The sequence below is a fragment of the Moschus berezovskii genome, chromosome 1 (assembly GCF_049115385.1).
Source record: "Moschus berezovskii isolate FMDL1 chromosome 1, NW_MosBer_1.0, whole genome shotgun sequence".
Taxonomy (NCBI): domain Eukaryota; kingdom Metazoa; phylum Chordata; class Mammalia; order Artiodactyla; family Moschidae; genus Moschus; species Moschus berezovskii.
Window position 1 is genome coordinate 12,507,566 of NC_142460.1, and position 20,417 is coordinate 12,527,982.

At 39.1% G+C, this 20,417-nt stretch overlaps 1 protein-coding gene across 17 annotated transcripts in view; it reads right to left on the reverse strand.

Annotated features, from left to right (window-relative positions):
• The window catches only part of TBC1D5 (TBC1 domain family member 5), a 623,629-nt gene that overhangs the window by 355,639 nt on the left and 247,573 nt on the right, over positions 1-20,417 (reverse strand). The window contains exon 5 of one of the 17 annotated variants that reach the window (XM_088835387.1): positions 14,807-14,954. The exons of the other annotated variants lie outside the window; for them this stretch is intronic. Coding sequence (XP_088691513.1) covers positions 14,807-14,831 — 25 coding nt within the window. The 5' untranslated portion in view covers positions 14,832-14,954. The remainder of the gene's footprint in view (positions 1-14,806; positions 14,955-20,417) is intronic. 17 annotated transcript variants of the gene reach the window in all.

Consider the following 20,417-nt stretch of genomic DNA (forward strand, 5'->3'; position numbering starts at 1 on the left):
ATGTTTTACAGCAAATAATTTGTTAAAATCTTAGAATGCAATGAAACATTATCACTATTGATATTCTTATGCTCAAACAATTTAAGTCTGGTAATCTCAGATATGCTGATGACACTACCCTTATGGCAGAAAGTGAAGAGGAACTCAAAAGCCTCTTGATGAAAGTGAAAGAGGAGAGTGAAAAGGTTGGCTTGAAGCTCAACATTCAGAAAACAAAGATCATGACATCTGGTCCCATCACTTCATGGGAAATAGATGGAAAAACAGTGGAAACAGTGTCGGACTTTATTTTTGGGGGCTCCAAAATCACTGCAGATGCTGATTGCAGCCATGAAATTAAAAGATGCTTACTCCTTGGAAGGAAAGTTATGACCAACCTTGATAATATATTAAAAAGCAGAGACATTACTTTGCCAAAAAAGGTCCGTCTAGTCAAGACTATGGTTTTTCCCATGGTCATGTATGGATGTGAGAGTTGGACTGTGAAGAAAGCTGATCGCCGAAGAATTGATGTTTTTGAACTGTGGTGTTGGAGAAGACTCTTGAGAGTCCCTTGAATGGCAAGGAGATCCAACCAGTCCATTCTAAGGGAGATCGATCCTGGGTGTTCATTGGAAGGACTGATGCTAAAGCTGAAACTGCAATACTTTGGCCACTTCATGCGACGAGTTGACTCACTGGAAAAGAGTCTGATGCTGGGAAAGGTTGGGGGCGGGAGGAGAAGGGGACGATGGAGAATGAGATGGCTGGATGGCATCACCGACTCTGTGGACATGAGTTTGAGTGAACTCCGGGAGTTGGTGATGGACAGGGAGGCCTGGAGTGCTGTGATTCATGGGGTCGCGGACAGTCGGACACGACTGAGTGACTGAACTGAACCTAGAAGCTAAAAAGACAGGTTTTAGAGGAAGAATCCTAAGTTTAAAAAAACTAAAAGAAACTACTTAGCTTTTCCCATTTCTTACCATTTGTCAAAGATCTAAGAAAAGAAGACAAATAATACCACTATACAGACAGTATGTTTTTAATCAGAATAATTTAATATCCAGAACATGTAGTCACAATACCATGGAATTTGAAATATACTTTTAGTACATTAGAACCTACATATGTTAATAGAACTTAATGGATTTTCATTCTACCACAGAGAAAAAGCCAATGAAACTGTATATTTTCTGCAGTAGGAGGTCAGAATGTAAGTAAAGTTGCCACATAAAGAAAATATTTATCCTTTAAAGTACTAAAAATACCTAATAAACTATACTAACAGGACACACTAAATGGTGATGCCAATTGCAGAATATTATGAATTTTTCAATGTACTTATCACTATGTAATTAGAAGAATACTACAATTTAACACTAATCCATTTTACAAGTTAACACTAAACCATTCAGGTATGACCTAAATCAAATCCCTTACGATAATACACAGGAAGTGAGAAATAGATTTAAGGGACTAGATCTGATTGAGTGCCTGATGAACTATGGACGGAGGTTCAGGACATTGCACAGGAGACAGGAATCAAAACCATCCCCAAGAAAAAGAAATGTAACTGTGGAGGCCTTACAAATAGCTGTGAATAGAAGAGAAGAGAAAAGCAAGGATAAAAGGAAAGATATTCCCATTTGAATGCAGAGTTCCAAAGAGTAGCCAGGAGAGATAAGAAAGCCTTTCTCAGTGATCAATGCAGGGAAATAGAGGAAAACAACAGAATGGGAAAGACAAGAGATCTCTTCAAGAAAATCAGAGATACCAAGGGAGCATTTCGTGCAAAGATGGACTCAAAAAGGACAGAAATGGTGTGGACATAACAGAAGCAGAAGATATCAAGAAGAGGAGGCAAGAATACACAGAAGAACTGTACAAAAAAGATCTTCACAACCCAGATAATCACGATGGTATCATTACTCACCTAGAGACAGACATGCTGGAACAAGAAGTCAAGTGGATCTTAGGAAGCATCACTACGAACAAAGCTAATGGAGGTGATGGAATTCAAATTGAACTCTTTCAAATCCTGAAAGATGATGCTGTGAAAGTGCTGCACTCAATATGCCAGCAAATTTGGAAAACTCAGCAGTGGCCACAGGACTGGAAAAGGTCAGTTTTCATTCCAGTCCCTAAGAAAGACAATGCCATAGAATGCTCAAACTACTGCAGAATTGCACTCATCTCACAAGCTAGTCAAGTCATGCTCAAAATTCTCCAAGCCAAACTTCAACAGTACATGAACCATGAACTTCCACATGTTCAAGCTGGTTTTAGAAAAAGTAGAGGAACCAGAGATCAAATTGCCAACATTCGCTGGATCATCGAAAAAGCAAGAGAGTTCCAGAAAAACATCTATTTCTGCTTTATTGACTATGCCAAAGCCTTTGACTGTGTGGATCACAATAAACTGGCAAATTCTGAAAGAGATGGGAATACCAGACCACCTGACCTGCCTCTTGAGAAACATGTATTGCAAGTCAGGAAGCAACAGTTAGAACTGGACAGGGAACAAAAGACTGGTTCCAAATAGGAAAAGGAGTACGTCAAGGCTGTATATTGTCACCCTGCTTACTTAACTTATATGTAAAAGTACATCATGAGAAACGCTGGGCTGGGTGAAGCACAAGCTGGAATCAAGATTGCTGGGAGAAATATCAATAATCTCACATATGCAGATGACACCACCCTTATGGCAGAAAGTGAAGAAGAACTAAAGAGCCCCTTGATGAAAGTGAAAGAGGAGAGTGAAAATGTTGGCTTAAATCTCAACATTCAGAAAACTAAGATCATGTCATCCAGTCCCATCACTTCACGGGAATAGATGGGGAAACAATGTAAACAGTGGCAGACTTTCTTCTCTTGGGCTCCAAAATCACTGCAGATGGTGATTGCAGCCATGAAATTAAAAGACTTTTATTCCTTGGAAGGAAAGTTATGATTGACCTAAACAGTATATTAAAAAGTAGAGACATTACTTTGCCAACCAAGGTCTGTTTAGTCAAGGCTATGGTTTTTCCAGTGGTCATGTATGGATGTGAGAGTTGGACTGTGAGGAAAGCTGAGCGGTGAAGAATTGATGCTTTTTAACTGTGGTGTTGGAGAAGACTCTTGAGAGTCCCTTGTACTGCAAGGAGATCCAACCAGTCCATTCTAAAGGAGATCAGTCCTGAGTGTTCATTGGAAGGACTGATGCTAAAGCTGAAACTCCAATAAAACGCTTCCTGATGCGAAGAGTTGACTCACTGGAAAAGACTCAGATGCCGGAAGGGATTGGGCGCAGGAGGAGAAGGGAATGACAGAGGATGAGATGGCTGGATGGCATCACCGACTCAAAGGACATGAGTTTGAGTGAACTCCGGGATTTGGTGATGGACAGGGAGGCCTGAGGTGCTGCAATTCATGGGGTTGTAAAGTGTCAGACAGGACTGAGCGACTGAACTGAACTGAAAATAACAGCATATCAAAGTAAGCATAGAAACAAAATATGAATTTATAACATTAAAAATGGCCTGAACATTACAATATTCATTCTTTATATATTTAACTGTAGTTTTAAAAGTCACCATGCATACTTTTATATATAAAAGTATAAAACACTGAATTCTGGTACAGTCCTAGCAAATGGTAGGAAGTAGAGTTTTGAACTTTTCTTGTACTGACTATGAATACAATTTGGAAGTGCCTCTGTGGCTCATCAGATAATTTTCTTCTTCTCTCCTCCATTAAGATAACATCTGTTCTAGCCATAAGTCACTAAATTCATTTTGATGAGAATTTAGTTTACTTTAAGGTGGAAATGTCTACTAATGGACAGGTTTGTACCTTTTTCTATTGACATGAAGTTATATTTTTTTATTTACAAAGTAGACAAAAGTACAGCTTTTGTAAAAAGACAAAACATATGCACTGGCTAAATCTACTCTTATAATCAAATCTTTTTTCACTCTCTTAAAATGATGCTGCTTTCACCTATTTATAATACATGTTGGAACAAACATAGGCATATATCTCACAAGGGGAAGAACTCATAAGCTTCACTTTGACACCAGGCGTAATTTCCAAATAGGATGTTACCCTGTTAGAGAATGTACCCAATAATGGTGAAGAGACAGGAAATTAAGAGATAAGAAGACAGACTTTACTTACAGTAAAGTACACATAGGCAGAGTCAATAACCATTGGGTAAGAACTGCTGCTCTCATTTACTTTTTAGGAATACAGTTAGCAAATGGTTTTCTGGAACACTAGGTACTCATTCATCAAAACAAATTTCTGAGTTACAACACTTACTGAGTTAAAAAGCCCCATCATAATCTGAGTTTATGTATGTTTGCTGTAGGAGAAGTGTCATCATATCTTTGTTCTCCTTCAGGCTAAACAGGGAGACCATATACTACTTCCTATTTAATTCATCTAATAAGTGAATGTCTTAGTCAATATGGGCTGCTATAACAAAAATACCATAGACTAGGTGGCTTCGACAGTACATACTGTCTTCACATGGTATGAAGAGAGGGAGAAAGCTCCCAGGGGTCCCTTTTACAGGGGTACTAATCCCATACAAAAGGGCTCTACCCTCGTAACCTAATCATGCCCCGAAGGCCACACTTACTGATACCACCACACTGGGGGTTCAGATTTCTATATATAATTTTTTAAGGGCACAGTGTCTGTGAAAGTAAACATTTCAAAATTTAATTATAAGTTCCTCTGTCCTATGGACAACAGTTCATTATCCACTGGGGGGAAAGCTGAAAGGTGTGTGAGAGAAGTGAAGACCGACAGAAAGCAAACAGGGCTATTTCAGTCTTTAGAAGACACGCTCAGACTCTCAGATGGAGGCTCTGACGCTGAACCGACGACCCATACTTCAGTCTACTTTGAGGCACTGTTGACAGAGAAAGTAAAAATCCACAGAGAACAGGAAAAATATCACAGGATTTGAAAAACAGAAAATAAATAGGAAGGTTAATTGGTAAGGACAAATTTAGACCTGTGATAAATATTGCCAAACTGACTGCCATTTTGAAAATGTCCATCTCTCTAGACCTCAGCCAATGTCCACTTTTATTATATTTCAGATCTTTGATAATTCATACAAAAATAACTTGGCTTAATGTTACTCTAAGTTGGAAAATGAGGTCATTCTGAAAATAATTATTAAACATCTAAAACTCCAAATACTCTTAGAGAATTGCCTATTTATGTTCTTTGGCTATTACCCTATTACGTTTATAACGTTACTAAATTTTCCAGAATCCCCAAACATGAAGGATATCAAACAGTTATCTACCAGCTGTAGAGGTTAGTGTCTTGAATTCCCACCTCCCACCACTGTTTACACACTCTCAGATCCGGCATCACCCTGGTGCTGACGTGCCCCATGTTTGTACCTCTAGACCGCATTCTCAGAATTTTTGACTCACATATCTGTTCACTGAACATTCGCACAAGATTATCTACCAGACGCCTCGAATGTTATGACACAGACAACAAAAATGTTTGATTTGTTCTCCCCACTCCCATTCTCTCAAACTTTATTTTCCCTCAGTTTCCAACATTTCAGTACATAGCATTACCTAATCAGTTACTGAAGACAGAAATCTAGGAATTTTTCTGAATTCCTCTCTCAGGCACACTGCCCTGTCAATTCATCAATAAATAATTTTTTGCTGCTCATCCTCCAAATATATCCTTATTTAGCTATTTGGGGTTTTTTGTGCTACAATACACACCCTTAGAAGTCCTGTCACGGCTCTGTGAGGAGTGCCATGGGTAGTGTGATAGGGCCTGCACTAAGCCTTGGGCTGCCTGGGGTAACACATTCATTCTGACGATCCTGACCACTCCAACCCGAGAACGCAGTCTCTCCACATCTGTCGTCACTGTTGGTTTCCTGCATCGCTGTCTTCACAGAACACGGGGCTTCTGCCTCCCTAGGTACGTTTATTCCTAGCTACTCTTTCTGAAATGACAGTAAATGCAATTGTTTCCTTAATTTCTTCCCAAGTTTTCATCATTAGTGTATAGAAATGCAAGAGATTTTTGTATATTAAGTTTGTAGTCTACAACCTTGTCGAATTCATCAATGAGCTCTATAGTTTTCAGGTACTTTTACTTCTTTTATTTTCTCTGATTGCTGTGGCTAGGGTCCAAAAATATGTCAAAGAAAAGTGGTAAGACTAGACATCCTTATCCTATTCCTGATCTTAGAGGATATGCCTTCAGCTTTTCATCAATGAGTATGAACTTAACTGTAGGTCTGTCATATATGGACTTTATTATATTGAGGTGACTGCAGCCCTGAAATTTAAAGATGCTTACTCCTTGGACGGAAAGTTATGACCAACCTAGACAGCATATTAAAAAGCAAAGACATTACTTTCTCAACAAAGGTCCGTCCAGTCAAGGCTATCGTTTTTCCAGTGGTCATGTATGGATGTGAGAGTTGGACTGTGAAGAAAGCTGAGCACAGAAGAATTGATGCTTTCATATTGTGGTGTTGGAGAAGATTCTTAAGAGTCCCTTGGACTGCAAGGAGATCCAACCAGTCCATCCTAAAGGAGATCAGTCCTGGGTGTTCATTGGAAGGACTGATGCTAAAGCTGAAACTCCAATACTTTGGCCACCTCATGCGAAGAGCTGACTCATTTGAAAAGACCCTGATGCTGGGAAAGATTGAGGGCAGGTTGAGAAAAGGGACAACAGAGGATGAAATGGTTGGATAGCATCACCAACTCAATGGACATGGGTTTGGGTGGACTCTGGAAGTTGCTGATGGACAGGGAGACCTGGCATGCTGTGGTTCATGGGGTCACAAGCAGTTGGACACGACTGAGCGAATGAACTGAACTGATCTAATAAAGCTCACATCTTATACAAAAATAAAAACAAATGGCTCATGAATCTAAATGTAAAATATAAAACTTTCAGAAGAAAATAAAATCATCATGACCTAGGGTTAGGTAAAGAGTTATCTGACATGGGGCTTCCCTGATAGCTCAGTTGGTAAAGAATCTGCCTGCAAAGCAGGAGGCTCCGTTCAATTCCTAGGAAGATCCGTTGAAGAAGGGATAGGCTACCCGCTCCAATATTTAGCCTGGAGAATTCCATGAACTGTATAGTTCAAGGGGTCGCAAAAATCAGACACAACTGAGAGACTTTCACTTTCACTATCTAACATGAGTTTTATATGTAACACCAAAAGCATATTTCATCAATGGAAAAATACAGCAAAATAAAACAAATTCCTCTGTGAAAGAGTCTGTTAGAAGGGATGAAAAGACAAGCCAAAGATGAGGAAAAAATATGAGCAAGTCACACATCTGACAAAGCACTTGTATCTAGAATATAAAAAGAATTCTCTAAACTCAACAGTAAAAAAAAAAAAAAATCCAATTTGGCAAACAAGTTGAACAAAGACTTTATCAAAGAGGATATAGATGGTAAATGCACACATGAAAAAATTTTCAACACCATCAGCTATTCAGTTCAGTTCAGTCACTGAGTTGTGTCCGACCCTCTGTGACCCCATGGACCACAGGACGCCAGGCCTCCCTGTCCTTCACCAACTCCCAGAGCTTACTCAAACTCATGTCCATCGAGTCAGTGATGCCATCCAACCATGTCATCCTATTGTCCCCTTCTCCTCCCATCTTCAATCTTTCCCGGCATCAGGGTCTTTTCAAAAACTTAAATCACAATATAATACTATTACATCCTTATTAAAATGGTTAAAAAATTCCTGACAATGTAAAAACACTGGTGAGGATGCTGAGCAACTGGACTTTTCACATGTTGCTGATGGAAAAGTAAAACAGTAGAACTACTCTGGAACACAGGTCAACAAAACGTAGATGCACACAAAATCCTGTACACAAATGCTCCCTGTAGCTTTGCTGCTGCTGCTAAGTCACTTCAGTCGTATCCGACTCTGTGCGACCCCATAGACAGAAGCCCACCAGGCTCCCCCGTCCTTGGGATTCTCCAGGCAAGAACACTGGAGTGGGTTGCCATTTCCTTCTCCAATGTGTGAAAGTGAAAAGTGAAAGTGAGGTCACTCAGTCATGCAGTCATGTCCGACCCTTAGCGACCCCACAGACTGCAGCCTACCAGGCTCCTCCATCCATGGGATTTTCTAGGCAAGAGTACTGGAGTGGCTTGCCATTAGTAACTGCTAAAATTTGTAAACCACCCAAATGCCCTTCATAAGAGAATAAGCTATAGTACACTCACACAAAGGAAGTCCACTCAGCAATAAAAAGGAACAACTACTGTTTATTCAACATATGCAACAACATAGATCTGAAGTTTGTGAATAAAAAAACCAATGAAAAAGTGTTATACTCTACATGATTTCACTTATATAACATCCTTTAAGTGACAAAACTATCATGATGGAAAACAGACCAGTGATAGTTAAGGGTTAGAGTTTGGGGGGGAAAAATCTAATACACAATCTGAGGTGTCGTTTAGGTTTTCCTTACATTTACTGCTATTATATTTTTCCTTTTTTACAGAGTGTATGCCTGTTCATGTCATTGACTTACTAATAAACAGAAATTTTTTATATATCTTGGATATCAAGCTTTTGTTAAGTCTTTTTATATTTTTATCTTTCCCCAGATTGTAGCTTGTGTTTTCACTTTCTTTACGGTATCTTCTCAGAGAAGGCAATGGCAAGCCACTCCAGTACTCTTGCATAGAAAATTGCATGGACAGAGGAGCCTGGTGGGCTGCAGTCCGTGGGGTTGCTACTAGTCGGACACGACTGAGCGACTTCACTTTCACTTTTCACTTTCCACTTTCACACATTGGAGAAGGAAATGGCAACCCACTCCAGTGTTCTTGCCTGGAGAATCCCAGGGACGGGGGAGCCTGGTGGGCTTCCGTCTATGGGGTCACACAGAGTCGGACACGACTGAAGTGACTTAGCAGCAGCAGCAGCAACATGGACAGTAGCCCACCCAACTCCTCTAGTCACGGAATCCTCCAGGTAAGAATACTGGAGTGGATTGCCATTCCCTTCTCCAGTGGATCTTCCCAACCAAGGGATAGAACCCAGGTCTCCTGCACTGCAGGAAGATTCATTACCATCTGAGCCACCAGGAAAGGCGGGCAATAGTTTCTCTACATCTACGAAATGACCTTCTTATTTTGTTAGTAAGTTGGATGACTTTAAAAATTTTTGTAAGGAACGAAGCTTACATTCCCAGGATAGACAAGATATCATAAGATGTGTTATCCTTTTACATATTGCGCCATTCAGTTTACCAGTATTTTATTTGTATGATATTCACGTACAAGAATAGCTTGTATTTTCTCATGAAGCCCTTGTCTGATACTGTTATAAAGGTTATATTAGCCAAGTGATATGAATGTGAGAACATCTCCTACATTTCAATTCTCTGAAAGAACTTTTAACTAGAGCAAAATTGTTTTTTGTTTTCTTTAGTAATCATCTGTCTCCAAACTGGGACTAGTGTTTTCTCTGTGGGATATGATAAAGTATTTTTCCATTATATTAATAGTTATTATGGCTTCACCAAGAATTTTTTTCTTATAACGGTTGTGATCACAAAATACAGTTGTGGGTATTATATAAAAATCACTCTGACAAATAATTTTTCCCACTTTCAAATAAAACTCTTTGTACATAATATTTTTTGTAGCCATAGTTTTTTATGTGTGAACTATAATTCAGTAAGCTTTACAAAGTACTTAGTATTTTATGTAAACTGTACTTACCTGTCTTTAGTCAGTTTTAATCATTCTCTTCTAATACAAATTTTTCCACTTCGTTTTAGTTTTAAAATTTATTACCATAAGATTTTTCACTATATTTTCTTGCTGTCTTTTTAATCAACATATAATTATGAATAAATTTTAGAAAGAAATTTTCCAGGTTCAAAGAATCTTTCTGGAAATTGACATAATTTAAACACTTGTTTAAAAATTTTATTTAAAGATCTTAAGTAGATACATTAACTCATTTCACGTGTGATATATTTTTACTCTGATAATTACAGAAATACAAGGAAACTATATTTCCTTATTTCCCAATGAAATATCTTTGAGCTCTCTTATTTCTTTTAATACTTTTCAGTCAATGGTTCTAGATTTGCACTTAATTCTTATCTGTCATGCCATCCTTTTCTGATTGGTTCTTGTTAACATAAAATACTTCTATAACTGCTTACTTACATCTTTGCTTCAGCATCTGTAGCATCAGTTCAGTTCAGTCGCTCAGTCATGTCCGACTCTCCGCGACCCCATGAATCACAGCACTCCAGGCCTCCCTGTCCATCACCAACTCCCGGAGTTCACTCAAACTCATTTCCACAGAGTGGGTGATGCCATCCAGCCATCTCATTCTTGGTCGTCCCCTTCTCCTCCCGCCCCCAACCTTTCACAGCATCAGACTCTTTTCCAGTGAGTCAACTCGTCGCATGAGGTGGCCAAAGTATTGCAGTTTCAGCTTTAGCATCAGTCCTTCTAATGAACAACCAGGATTGATCTCCTTTAGAATGGACTGGTTGGATCTCCCTGCGGTACAAGGGACTCTCAAGAGTCTTCTCCAGCACCACAGTTCAAAAGCATCAATTCTTTGGCGATCAGCTTTCTTCACAGTCCAACTCTCACATCCATACATGACCACTGGACAAACCATAGCCTTGACTAGATGGACCTTTGTTGGCAAAGTAATGCCATCTCTACTTTTTAATATATTATCAAAGTTGATCATAACTCTCCTTCCAAGGAGTAAGTGTCTTTTAATTTCATGGCTGCAATCAGCATCTGCAGTGATTTTGGAGCCCAAAAAAATAAAGTCTGACACTGTCTACACTGTTTTTCCATCTATTTCCCATGAAGTGATGGGACCAGATGCCATGATCTTTGTTTTCTGAATGTTGAGCTTCAAGCCAACCTTCTCACTCTCCTCTTTCACTTTCATCAAGAGGCTTTTGAGTTCCTCTTCATTTTCTGCCATAAGGGTAGTGTCACCAGCATATCTGAGATTATTGATATTTCTCCCGGCAATCTTGATTTCAGCTTGTGCTTCTTCCAGCCCAGCGTTCCTCATGATGTACTCTGCATATAAGTTAAATAAGCAAGGTGACAATATACAGCCTTGACGCACTCCTTTTCCTATTTGGAATCAGTCTGTTGTTCCACGTACAATTCTGACTTGTTGCTTCCTGACCTACATACAGGTTTCTCAAGAGGCAGGTCAGGTGGTCTGGTATTCCCATCTCTGTTTTTCATAGCATCCGTTCCATTCTGTCGCTCAGTCGTGTCTGACTCTTTGCGACCCCGTGGACTGTAGCCTACCAGGCTTCTCCGTCCATGGGATTCTCCAGGCAAGAATACTGGAGTGGGTTACCGTTTCCTTCTCCAGGGGATCTTCTCGACCCAGGGATCGAACCCGGGTCTCCCTCATTGGAGGCAGACGCTTTAACCTCTGAGCCACCAGGGAAGCCCACAGCCTACTGGCGGTGTAAATGGCCCTGAGGATTACGTGCCTCTCATGAGTGGTTTTCCAGACCCTTCCATCAAGAGGTAGCCGCACCGTTACAATAATGTGTCTCAGCCCATGCATATCAGGTTCCTCTCCCCGTATTCCTGCCTCCTTACAGTAATGTTTGGTCACACACATTGCTAAGTATGTAACTCTTCTTAATGCTACTGTGAATACATTCTTTTGGCTTTAAATGACTGTCAGACCGTTCACTGCTAGTCTACAGAAATGCAGTTTTGCTATTGCTCTATTGTGGCTGGCACTGTTACTTGCTGTGGCCAACAAAAGGTTGAAGAGGTTTTTCAGAGCCAGTAATGAGCGTAGCTCTCACAATAACCTACAGCTTCTGTTGGTCCTCATGAATGCTAACACCGCCAGAAAATGTGTGACGGCTGGACTACTGAAGGAGGAAACACGGGGCTCAGTCACTCTGTCACATCACCTGTCATCCAATCTCTAGACACCCAAGTGAGGCCAGTCTGGACCAGTCATTCCCCAAACACATAAGCAAGGTCAGCCCACAGCAAGAGAATCAGCAAGCTTAGGCACTTCCTCATTAGCAATCATAAACACTTTTCTTTTGGAGAACTGAGTTTAGGGATGGTTTATATATAGCAAACTGATAGCCTATTGACGAATAAGATGCACCAAATGGCTCAGTACATACCAAACATATAAGCAACCAACAGCTCATTTTAGTTACTGAGCTCAGCTATATACTGTTTGGAAACATGTTCAATCTGTCACTTCAAAACACATCAAAAAGTAGTTCAAGGAACTTTTAAGAAACTAATTCTAAAACTGCAAAAGTTTTATAATATGCTTTAAAGAAAATTTTGTAAATAGAATAGAAAAACATTAGAACTTTAAAAATCAGAAAAGAAAAGCTAATCTTCTCAGACTAGGTCTCAAATTATGCCTCAAAACTTTTGAAACGAATTAGGACACACATATGCAAATTAAAAAATAAAAATTTCTCAGAAAGAAAAGTTTGTTTCAGAAAGATTAACAGTATCGCTCTTCATAAGAATGACTGTTAAATAAGTAAACTGCGACCCTTAAAAAGAGCATTACACTAAAATATTACAATATTGCTTTCTTTGCAAATGACTCATCTTCTTTAATCACTTAAGATATCAAGTAAATGATCTTAAATAAACACCTTCAGAACACAATTGTCTGGTATTTGGAAGAGGTTTACTTTTCAAGAAAATTATCCAAAGTCTAAACATGAATAATGCATTTTGATATTTAACCACATACATGAAAGGCAATGTTAAAGAGTTGCCTATAATACGTATTTTTAAGTCACATTTTTTTTTAAAAAAGAACTTCTTAAAGTCAGTTTGTTTAAAAACTAAAGTGATTAATAATAAGGGAATATATCTAAAAAGTAAACACAAAGACATTTATTAACAAAGAAACAGGAAAATTTTAAAATAACCATGCAACACTTTTGTGTATGCAATTTATCAAGAAATATTGTAAAAGAACAAAACAAATGTTGGCTCATTCTGGAGCTTCTTTGTCATCATTAATATATTCAGGTTTTCACAGCTGAACTGCTATACTTTGAAAAGATTTTCACGAAAGGAAACTCATATTCAGTGTTTAAACAAAGCTGTCAGGTTACCAAGATTAAAATTTGTTTGAGTGTCCAGAAAATCTTCTCTTAAAATAAAATAAAAACTATGTTGGTCTTTATTTGCAAACAATATAAAGTAAGGTTTTGTTTAACCACACCTATTTATTTTGGGGGAAAATAGAGACAGAATAACTTTAACATAAAACTGTCTTGAGCGGCTATTTTGTTTCACTACTAGTCCTATTTCTCAAATTGATACAAATGATCTCCTTCTGTTTCTGTCTATCTGCCTGCCTTGTCAGTACAACTAACTGTCAGGGTTGGGGAGAACTCTGCTCTCTAAACAGAAGATGTGCAGTTTGTAACCTGCTTAATTCGCCTTATGTCCTACATGCCCTCAGTACGGGGTTCATTAAAATCTCAGCTGTTTTGTTCATAGCAGTGGCAGCCTAAACATAGGCTTATTTTTCTTTGTTAAAAGGCCAGATTGTGCATAAATATACCCCTAATCTGTGTGTGTGTATGTATGTGTGTGTTAATGGCAAGAAATTAAACCAAGTATGTAAATACCCGTTGGTGTTTTCATTACTCAAGCCAGGCGTCTGAACTCACTTAGTCCCTTGCCTAGATGTTCATAAAAATAGCACCTCTCAGTCTTTGGAGAGAGGTGTAATGTAACAGCCATCTCTACAATCAGATAACCTATATTAAGCACTGCAAGTTGGTATAGAGGAATTCTATAAATTGCCATTAACAACCATTTAAGAGTCCCCATTCCTCCCCCTCCAAGAAGCTCCTGGTAGGCCCTAGGTTTCCAATCTTAATTGCTTCCAAGTATTTGATTATATAAAAGGTTTAAATGAAACCTACTTATATTGCCTTGGCAATAAGATAAAATGGCTCAAATCAATTACTTTTTTTTTTTTTTTAGCTTGAACAGAAACCTGAAACCTTTACATTTGACTGGCCAACCCAGTTACTGAACAGAATTTCTGTTCAGTTCTGATCTGTTCACAAGCAGACTTTACTATTTACTAGTAGTAAAAAACACTATTTTACTATTTTAAAAACTTTACTAAGCTTTTAAATGCAATAAAAAAGCACTTCAATGATTTCATTACACAAATAATTTCAAAACTCATGTATGAACTGTATAGTTAACAGTGTTCACATGTATCAAATTAATCCCATACTGAAATCATTAAAAGTATAAAAATGTGTCAAATATTTAATTACTACATTTTTGTGTGAAGTTTGATTAACAAAAGATTTATTTTTAACTTATTACTAAGTTACTTGTGATGTTAATTTTAACATGCAATTAATTAAATGTACATAAAGGACTATTAAAATATGCCTGACAGATGTAAAAATAATTTAACCTCAGAATGACTAAAAACTAAATACTGTCTACTGGTCGTTTTGACCCATACAATATACATTTTAATAAAAAGATTACATTAACTATTAAATATAGCTGCCTGAATATGACAACCATAATTGTATCTTGAAAAGTTTTTCTTAAAGGCTATCAGATAACTGATTGCAGAAACTGCCCTTAACAGGCACAGATTGGAGATAATCCTCCGAGTATCAGCAGCAGCACGTTAAGCAGTCTTCTCTTGGCCCCTAACGTTAATTTGCGAGCCGTCTGCAGTATATGGGCTTCTCGTGCTGCTCTCAGACGGAAACCAAGCACAGACGCTCACCTCCGTGGGGACGTTTCACAGCCATCAGTCCACCCCCGTCTCAGGGCAAAGAGCTTCCCGACCAAGAGCACCAAGGATAACGCAGCACAGCCGAGGAGCAGCTGGACGTGAGGAGTCACAGACGTGAAGGGAGCCTCGCAGTGAAGAGCTGGGTCAGGTTAAGACAACAGCCGTGAGAGGAAGCAAGACGACAGCGGTTTCATATTTCGTCCTCAAGGACAGGGATGGGCTTCGCACCACAGTATGGCGTGCAGTACTACTTCTAAGTACGAAATTCGTCACAATCTTGACGTCATAACTGGGAGACATCTAATCATAAGGCTCCATCAAAAGGTAACATAACTTGGGTTATACCACGTTGTGAGCAGAACTAAAACTTCAGGGACAAATTCAGCAACCGACAGAAGGTCCCCCGCTCCTGGCTCGGATAACCCTGTGCCCTCTCCCAGCACCGCGGTGGTCCTCTCCTAGGATAACAGTAACACCCAGTACACAGCCAACTGCACAGGCTGAGTGTACCTTCCCCAGAGTGAGATCAGAGGATGCAAGACAGGGGCTGTGCACTCACACGAAGAGGAGGAGCAGAGGAGTGAGGCAGCCACACCAACCCAACGGGACCCCCAAAGAGACCAAAGAGAATTCTGTGTCCATCCCTCACACGTGCAAAACCACCGTGGGCAGCAAAACGAAATTACTTACAAGAAATACGAGCAACGTAAAAAGCTGGGAGTTATGTTAGAGTATATAGATCAATTCTGATAAATTTTCAAGTATGATAAGACTATTCCCACCACCTTTTAATAAAAAGGAAAATAAAGTAAAATGAGATATATATCACTTATAGTGCTTCTGGTGTTAAAGAAACAGGCCTAACATTTTTAAAGGCATTGTGACGTTTGTGACTTTCCTGTACGTGTCCGAAAACACTGCCGGTTTTCCTGCTGTCTCTCCGCAGCAAAAGGAACAGTGTCGTGGCCCTAAAGAGCCTCTGTGCTCTGCCTATTCACCCCTCCCCTCCTCCCTCAATCAGTTCAGTTCAGTTGCTCAGTCGTGTCCGACTCTTTGCAACCCCATGAATCACAGCACGCCAGGCCTCCCTGTCCATCACCAACTCCCAGAGTTCACTCAAACTCATGTCCATCGAGTTGGTGATGCCATCCAGCCATCTCATTCTCTGTCGTCCCCTTCTCCTCCCGCCCCCAATCCCTCCTAGCATCAGGGTCTTTTCCAGTGAGTCAACTCTTCGCATGAGGTGGCCAAAGTATTGGAGTTTCAGCTTCAGCATCAATCCTTCCAATGAACACCCAGGACTGATCTCCTTTAGGATGGACTGGTTGGATCTCCTTGCAGTCCAAGGGACTCTCAAGAGTCTTCTCCAACACTACAGTTCAAAAGCATCAATTCTTCGGCGATCAGCTTTCTTCACAGTCCAACTCTCACATCCATACACGACCACGGGAAAAACCATAGCCTTGACTAGACGGACCTTGGTTGGCAAAGTAATGTCTCTGCTTTTTAATATGCTATCTAGGTTGGTCATAACTTTCCTTCCAAGGAGTAAGCGTCTTTTAACTTCATGGCTGCAGTCACCATCTGCAGTGATTTTGGAGCCCAAAAAGTAAAGTCTGACACTATTTCCACTGTTTCCCCATCTATTTCCCATGAATTATGGGACCAGATGCCATGATCTTAACTGTTTCTGAAAGGTATAAAGTCAGTGTCTAGGTTTTTTTTAACTGGCTTCGCTTCTTTGTCAGTATCACTTAACTCTGTAAGTGGCTTTCTGCGCTCTCTATTCTTAAGTCAGATATTGTCAGTCTTCTAATTTTGTTCTCCTTCAATGCTGGGTGGGTCTTGGACTTGAATAGAGAAATCCTGTGTAGTCTCACACTGGAAAGTGATTAAACAAATGCAGAAAACCAGGCTGTAAAGTTCTTTTAGCCTCTTTAAGAACTTTCTTTAAATATCACTTAATAAAAACAAAAAAAAAAAGGGCCCCACAGGCTACTCATAAGGTGCTTCTGAAATGCTATAATCTTGGCATGCAACAAATTAATCCTCAGACCTGACATTGAATAAACACTTTAAAGGCATAGTATCTTCTTTCAAAGTTTTGGGGGGATTCTCTTGCAGTCCAGTTAGTGGTTAAGACTCAGCACTTTCACTGCCATGATCTGGGTTCAATCCCTGGTCAGAGAACTAAGATCCCACAAGCCATGCAGCCAAAAAAAAAAAAAAAAGGTTTGGGGCAATTTCTTACTTACAAGATAAAAAGAAACTAAGAATGAAGACCATGTACAGGTGAGATTTGGAAGAAAGCAGGAAGCTAATTAACTTCTTGCATTTGGACTCCTTTGAGAAAGCAAATAGATGTCTTATTTTTAAATCCTTTACATTTTAAAGAGCAAGTATTTAAATAATCAGATTATGGTTACTATTCTAATAGTCTACAATGTAGGTTAAGGACTCAACAGACAAATAATTTAAAATAATTATTAAAAGTCAAGATGGAATTTAGAGACCATGTATAATAAGAATCAAACGAGAACTACTTACTGTGTAGTGAGTGAAAGTCGCTTAGTGATATCCAGCTCTTTGTGACCCCGAGGACTGCACAGTCCATGGAATTCTCAAGGCCAGAATACTGGATTGGGTAGCCTTTCCCTTCCCCAGGGGATCTTCCCAACCCAGGGATTGAACCCAGGTCCCCAGCATTGCAGGCGGATTCTTTACCAGCTAAGCCACAAGGGAAGCCCAACGATACTGGAGTGGGTAGCCTCTCCCTTCTCCAGCAGATCTTCCCAACCAAGGAATGAAACTGAGGCCTCCTGCATTTCAGGCGGATTCTTTACCAACTGAGCCATCAGGGAAGCCTGGTGCATAGCACATATAGCAACTAACTTAAACTAATTTTCTACTATTGCTAAATAGACTGTTCTTCTAGTAAATTATTCTACTTTGACCCATCTGATCTGCGAACACCCTGTAGACTGAATTCAGAATTTAGAGCATAAAATAAGAATTGATGGATTGTATAAAGACTCTCGAGTACTGAAAAACTAAATATACTCCTATGAACCTCTTTCCTAGAAATGAGAGATATATTAAATTTTTCAAAGTCTAGATTCCCCAAGCTTCTTGCATTTTACATTTAAATATTTACTACCTAATTACACTTCTGCCTATTTTCTTTTCTTACTTCCAACTTTAGGAACTTCTGTCATTAAGCAAAGAAGGAAAGGAAAGAAGATAAAAACAATAGAAACATCCATCAATCAAATTGGGCAAAAAGACTGTCAAACTAATTTTTTAAATTACAGTATTGAATTATCTGGACTGCTTTTATCGCCCTTCCACATAAAATCACCACTGATTACATGATAGTAAGTCTTGTTCTCATGTTTATGGAGAAGAGCAAATATTATTAATTATGGCTTGGTTGACCATTCATCTCCTTTGCTTACTCTGCATATATAGAAAAATAAACAACCATTTATTCCTCCCTGAGTCTTCTGATCTCAACATGTATAGTAGGCCAGATAGAAAAGTGAACTCTTCACTAAGAAATATCCATGTCAAAATAGAAAATAAAAAGTCAAATTGAGAATTTAAACACATTTTTGCTTCCTACCTTTTTTACATGCCACACCATTCTGTTCCTTTCTATTAGCATGATTAATTATTTCAATTATTAACTTGCAATAATGATAATAATTTAACTATTAATTAACTTAACTACTTATGATATTCAAGAAGTGAAACATTCCTGCAGTATTAAGCAAAAACCAGGTAAAACTGAACACAAAACTTCAAGGACCCATGTTCTCTTATTTTTAAACGGTAATTAAAAGTTTCTGATTCTATTCACACAATGATAAACAGGACATACAGTGGTGAGTGCCAAAAGGTATTTGCTTTATTTACATTCTTACAGGCTTTGCTTTCTGGCTTTGTGCTTTCTCTTCCATCACTTTTCATCCAGCAGCAATTCCACAAAATCACTCAGGCCATTAAAAGTTTCTTTCTTTCTGCTATAAGGAGCCAAGAGTGCATTATTACAGTTTTCTGTGTGAAGTATGCTATTAAATAATAGCTTGTGCACTAATTAAAGCAAATGTAATTGTGAGAACACATTGACGTTGTTAAAGTAAATTAGCCAATTTGTTAATAGTTTCATTTCAAGTGACCTTAATTGTATTAATTGTGATACCAGCAAATTAAATTGAAGAGCATTAAATACATTGTTCTAATATGTCCTAGAGGAAGAAATTTTCCATTACTTCAGCAAAGAGAAAATAAAGATTCTATGCACCACCCACAGAAATCTCCTACACATGGTGTACACAAAGGGTCAAGCAGAAAAGGTCTTACCAAGACAGCCTCCATGGTTCCTATTTTAATATTAGTAGCATGGCATAAAACAGATCACAGAGTAGTAACTGAGCTTTAGAAAATGGCTAATTCTACAACGGTGTTTTATCTCAGGTTAAGCAGAGATTATTTCACTATTACAGAGTTAAAATATTGAGAATGAGGAAATAAACGTTAGCATAGAGGACTACAATATGAAAATAAATTTAAAATATACCTGTGTAAATCAGGCACCACGTAATAAATGCTCAGTTTCAAGTCATAAGGATCCAGAATAAAAAAAGTCTTGAGCAGAGACTTAAGAGTGCAACAAAAAGAGCAAGGTAGGTGCTGAACAAACTAGTCTTCAGGACACCATCCACACGGGCCGACAGAAGCCCCTGTGGTGGGCCCCTGCTGGACCCCTGCACGCCACCCTCGGAGCGCAAGACAGCTTCAGACAAGCTGAATAGGACAAGAGCACCCCCACCATCAAAACTTCCTCTCCATGAACCGCTTCCTTTTTCTACTGTTTCTTTCTTTCTGCCCCTCTGTGTCCAAGTGTCCCCCTCTGTCACCATCTTCACACGCTTGGCTCCTTGTTGTCACTCACATGTAACTGACCAATCACATGCTCAGAGGGCAATGCTCTGAAAATCTGCACTACGTACCTAGCTGTTCATTATACTACTACTCTAAGTGTTGCCTAGCACTTACCATTCTGATACTTTTTCGCATTTTTGTACTTTTCCACCTTTTTTTTTTTTTACTGTCTCTCTCATGCTAAAATGCTAATTTCATCGAAAGAGAGCACCTGGACTATTTGCTTAATGGTCTATCCCCAGATACTAGATGATCAATTTTTTGAATGAATGAATAAATAAATACCAGGTTTGTGGCATACAGCCCACACTATGTGTGATAAAATACGCAAGTCTCTATGATCCTATTCATTTATTGAGTATAACTGAAAATTCTTAACCATTATGTCCCGATTTCTGACTGAAAATCTAAGTTCAACAAAAAAGATGCATTCACAAGTCTAAAGATTCAAATTGTTACTCAGTTCAGTTGTTCAGTCGTGTCTGACTCTTTGCGACCCCATGAACCACAGCACGCCAGGCCTCCCTGTCCATCACCAACTCCCGGAGTTCACTCAGACTCATGTCCATCGAGTCGGTGATGCCATCCAGCCATCTCATCCTCAGTCGTCCCCTTCTCCTCCCGCCCCCAATCCTTCCCAGCATCAGAGTCTTTTCCA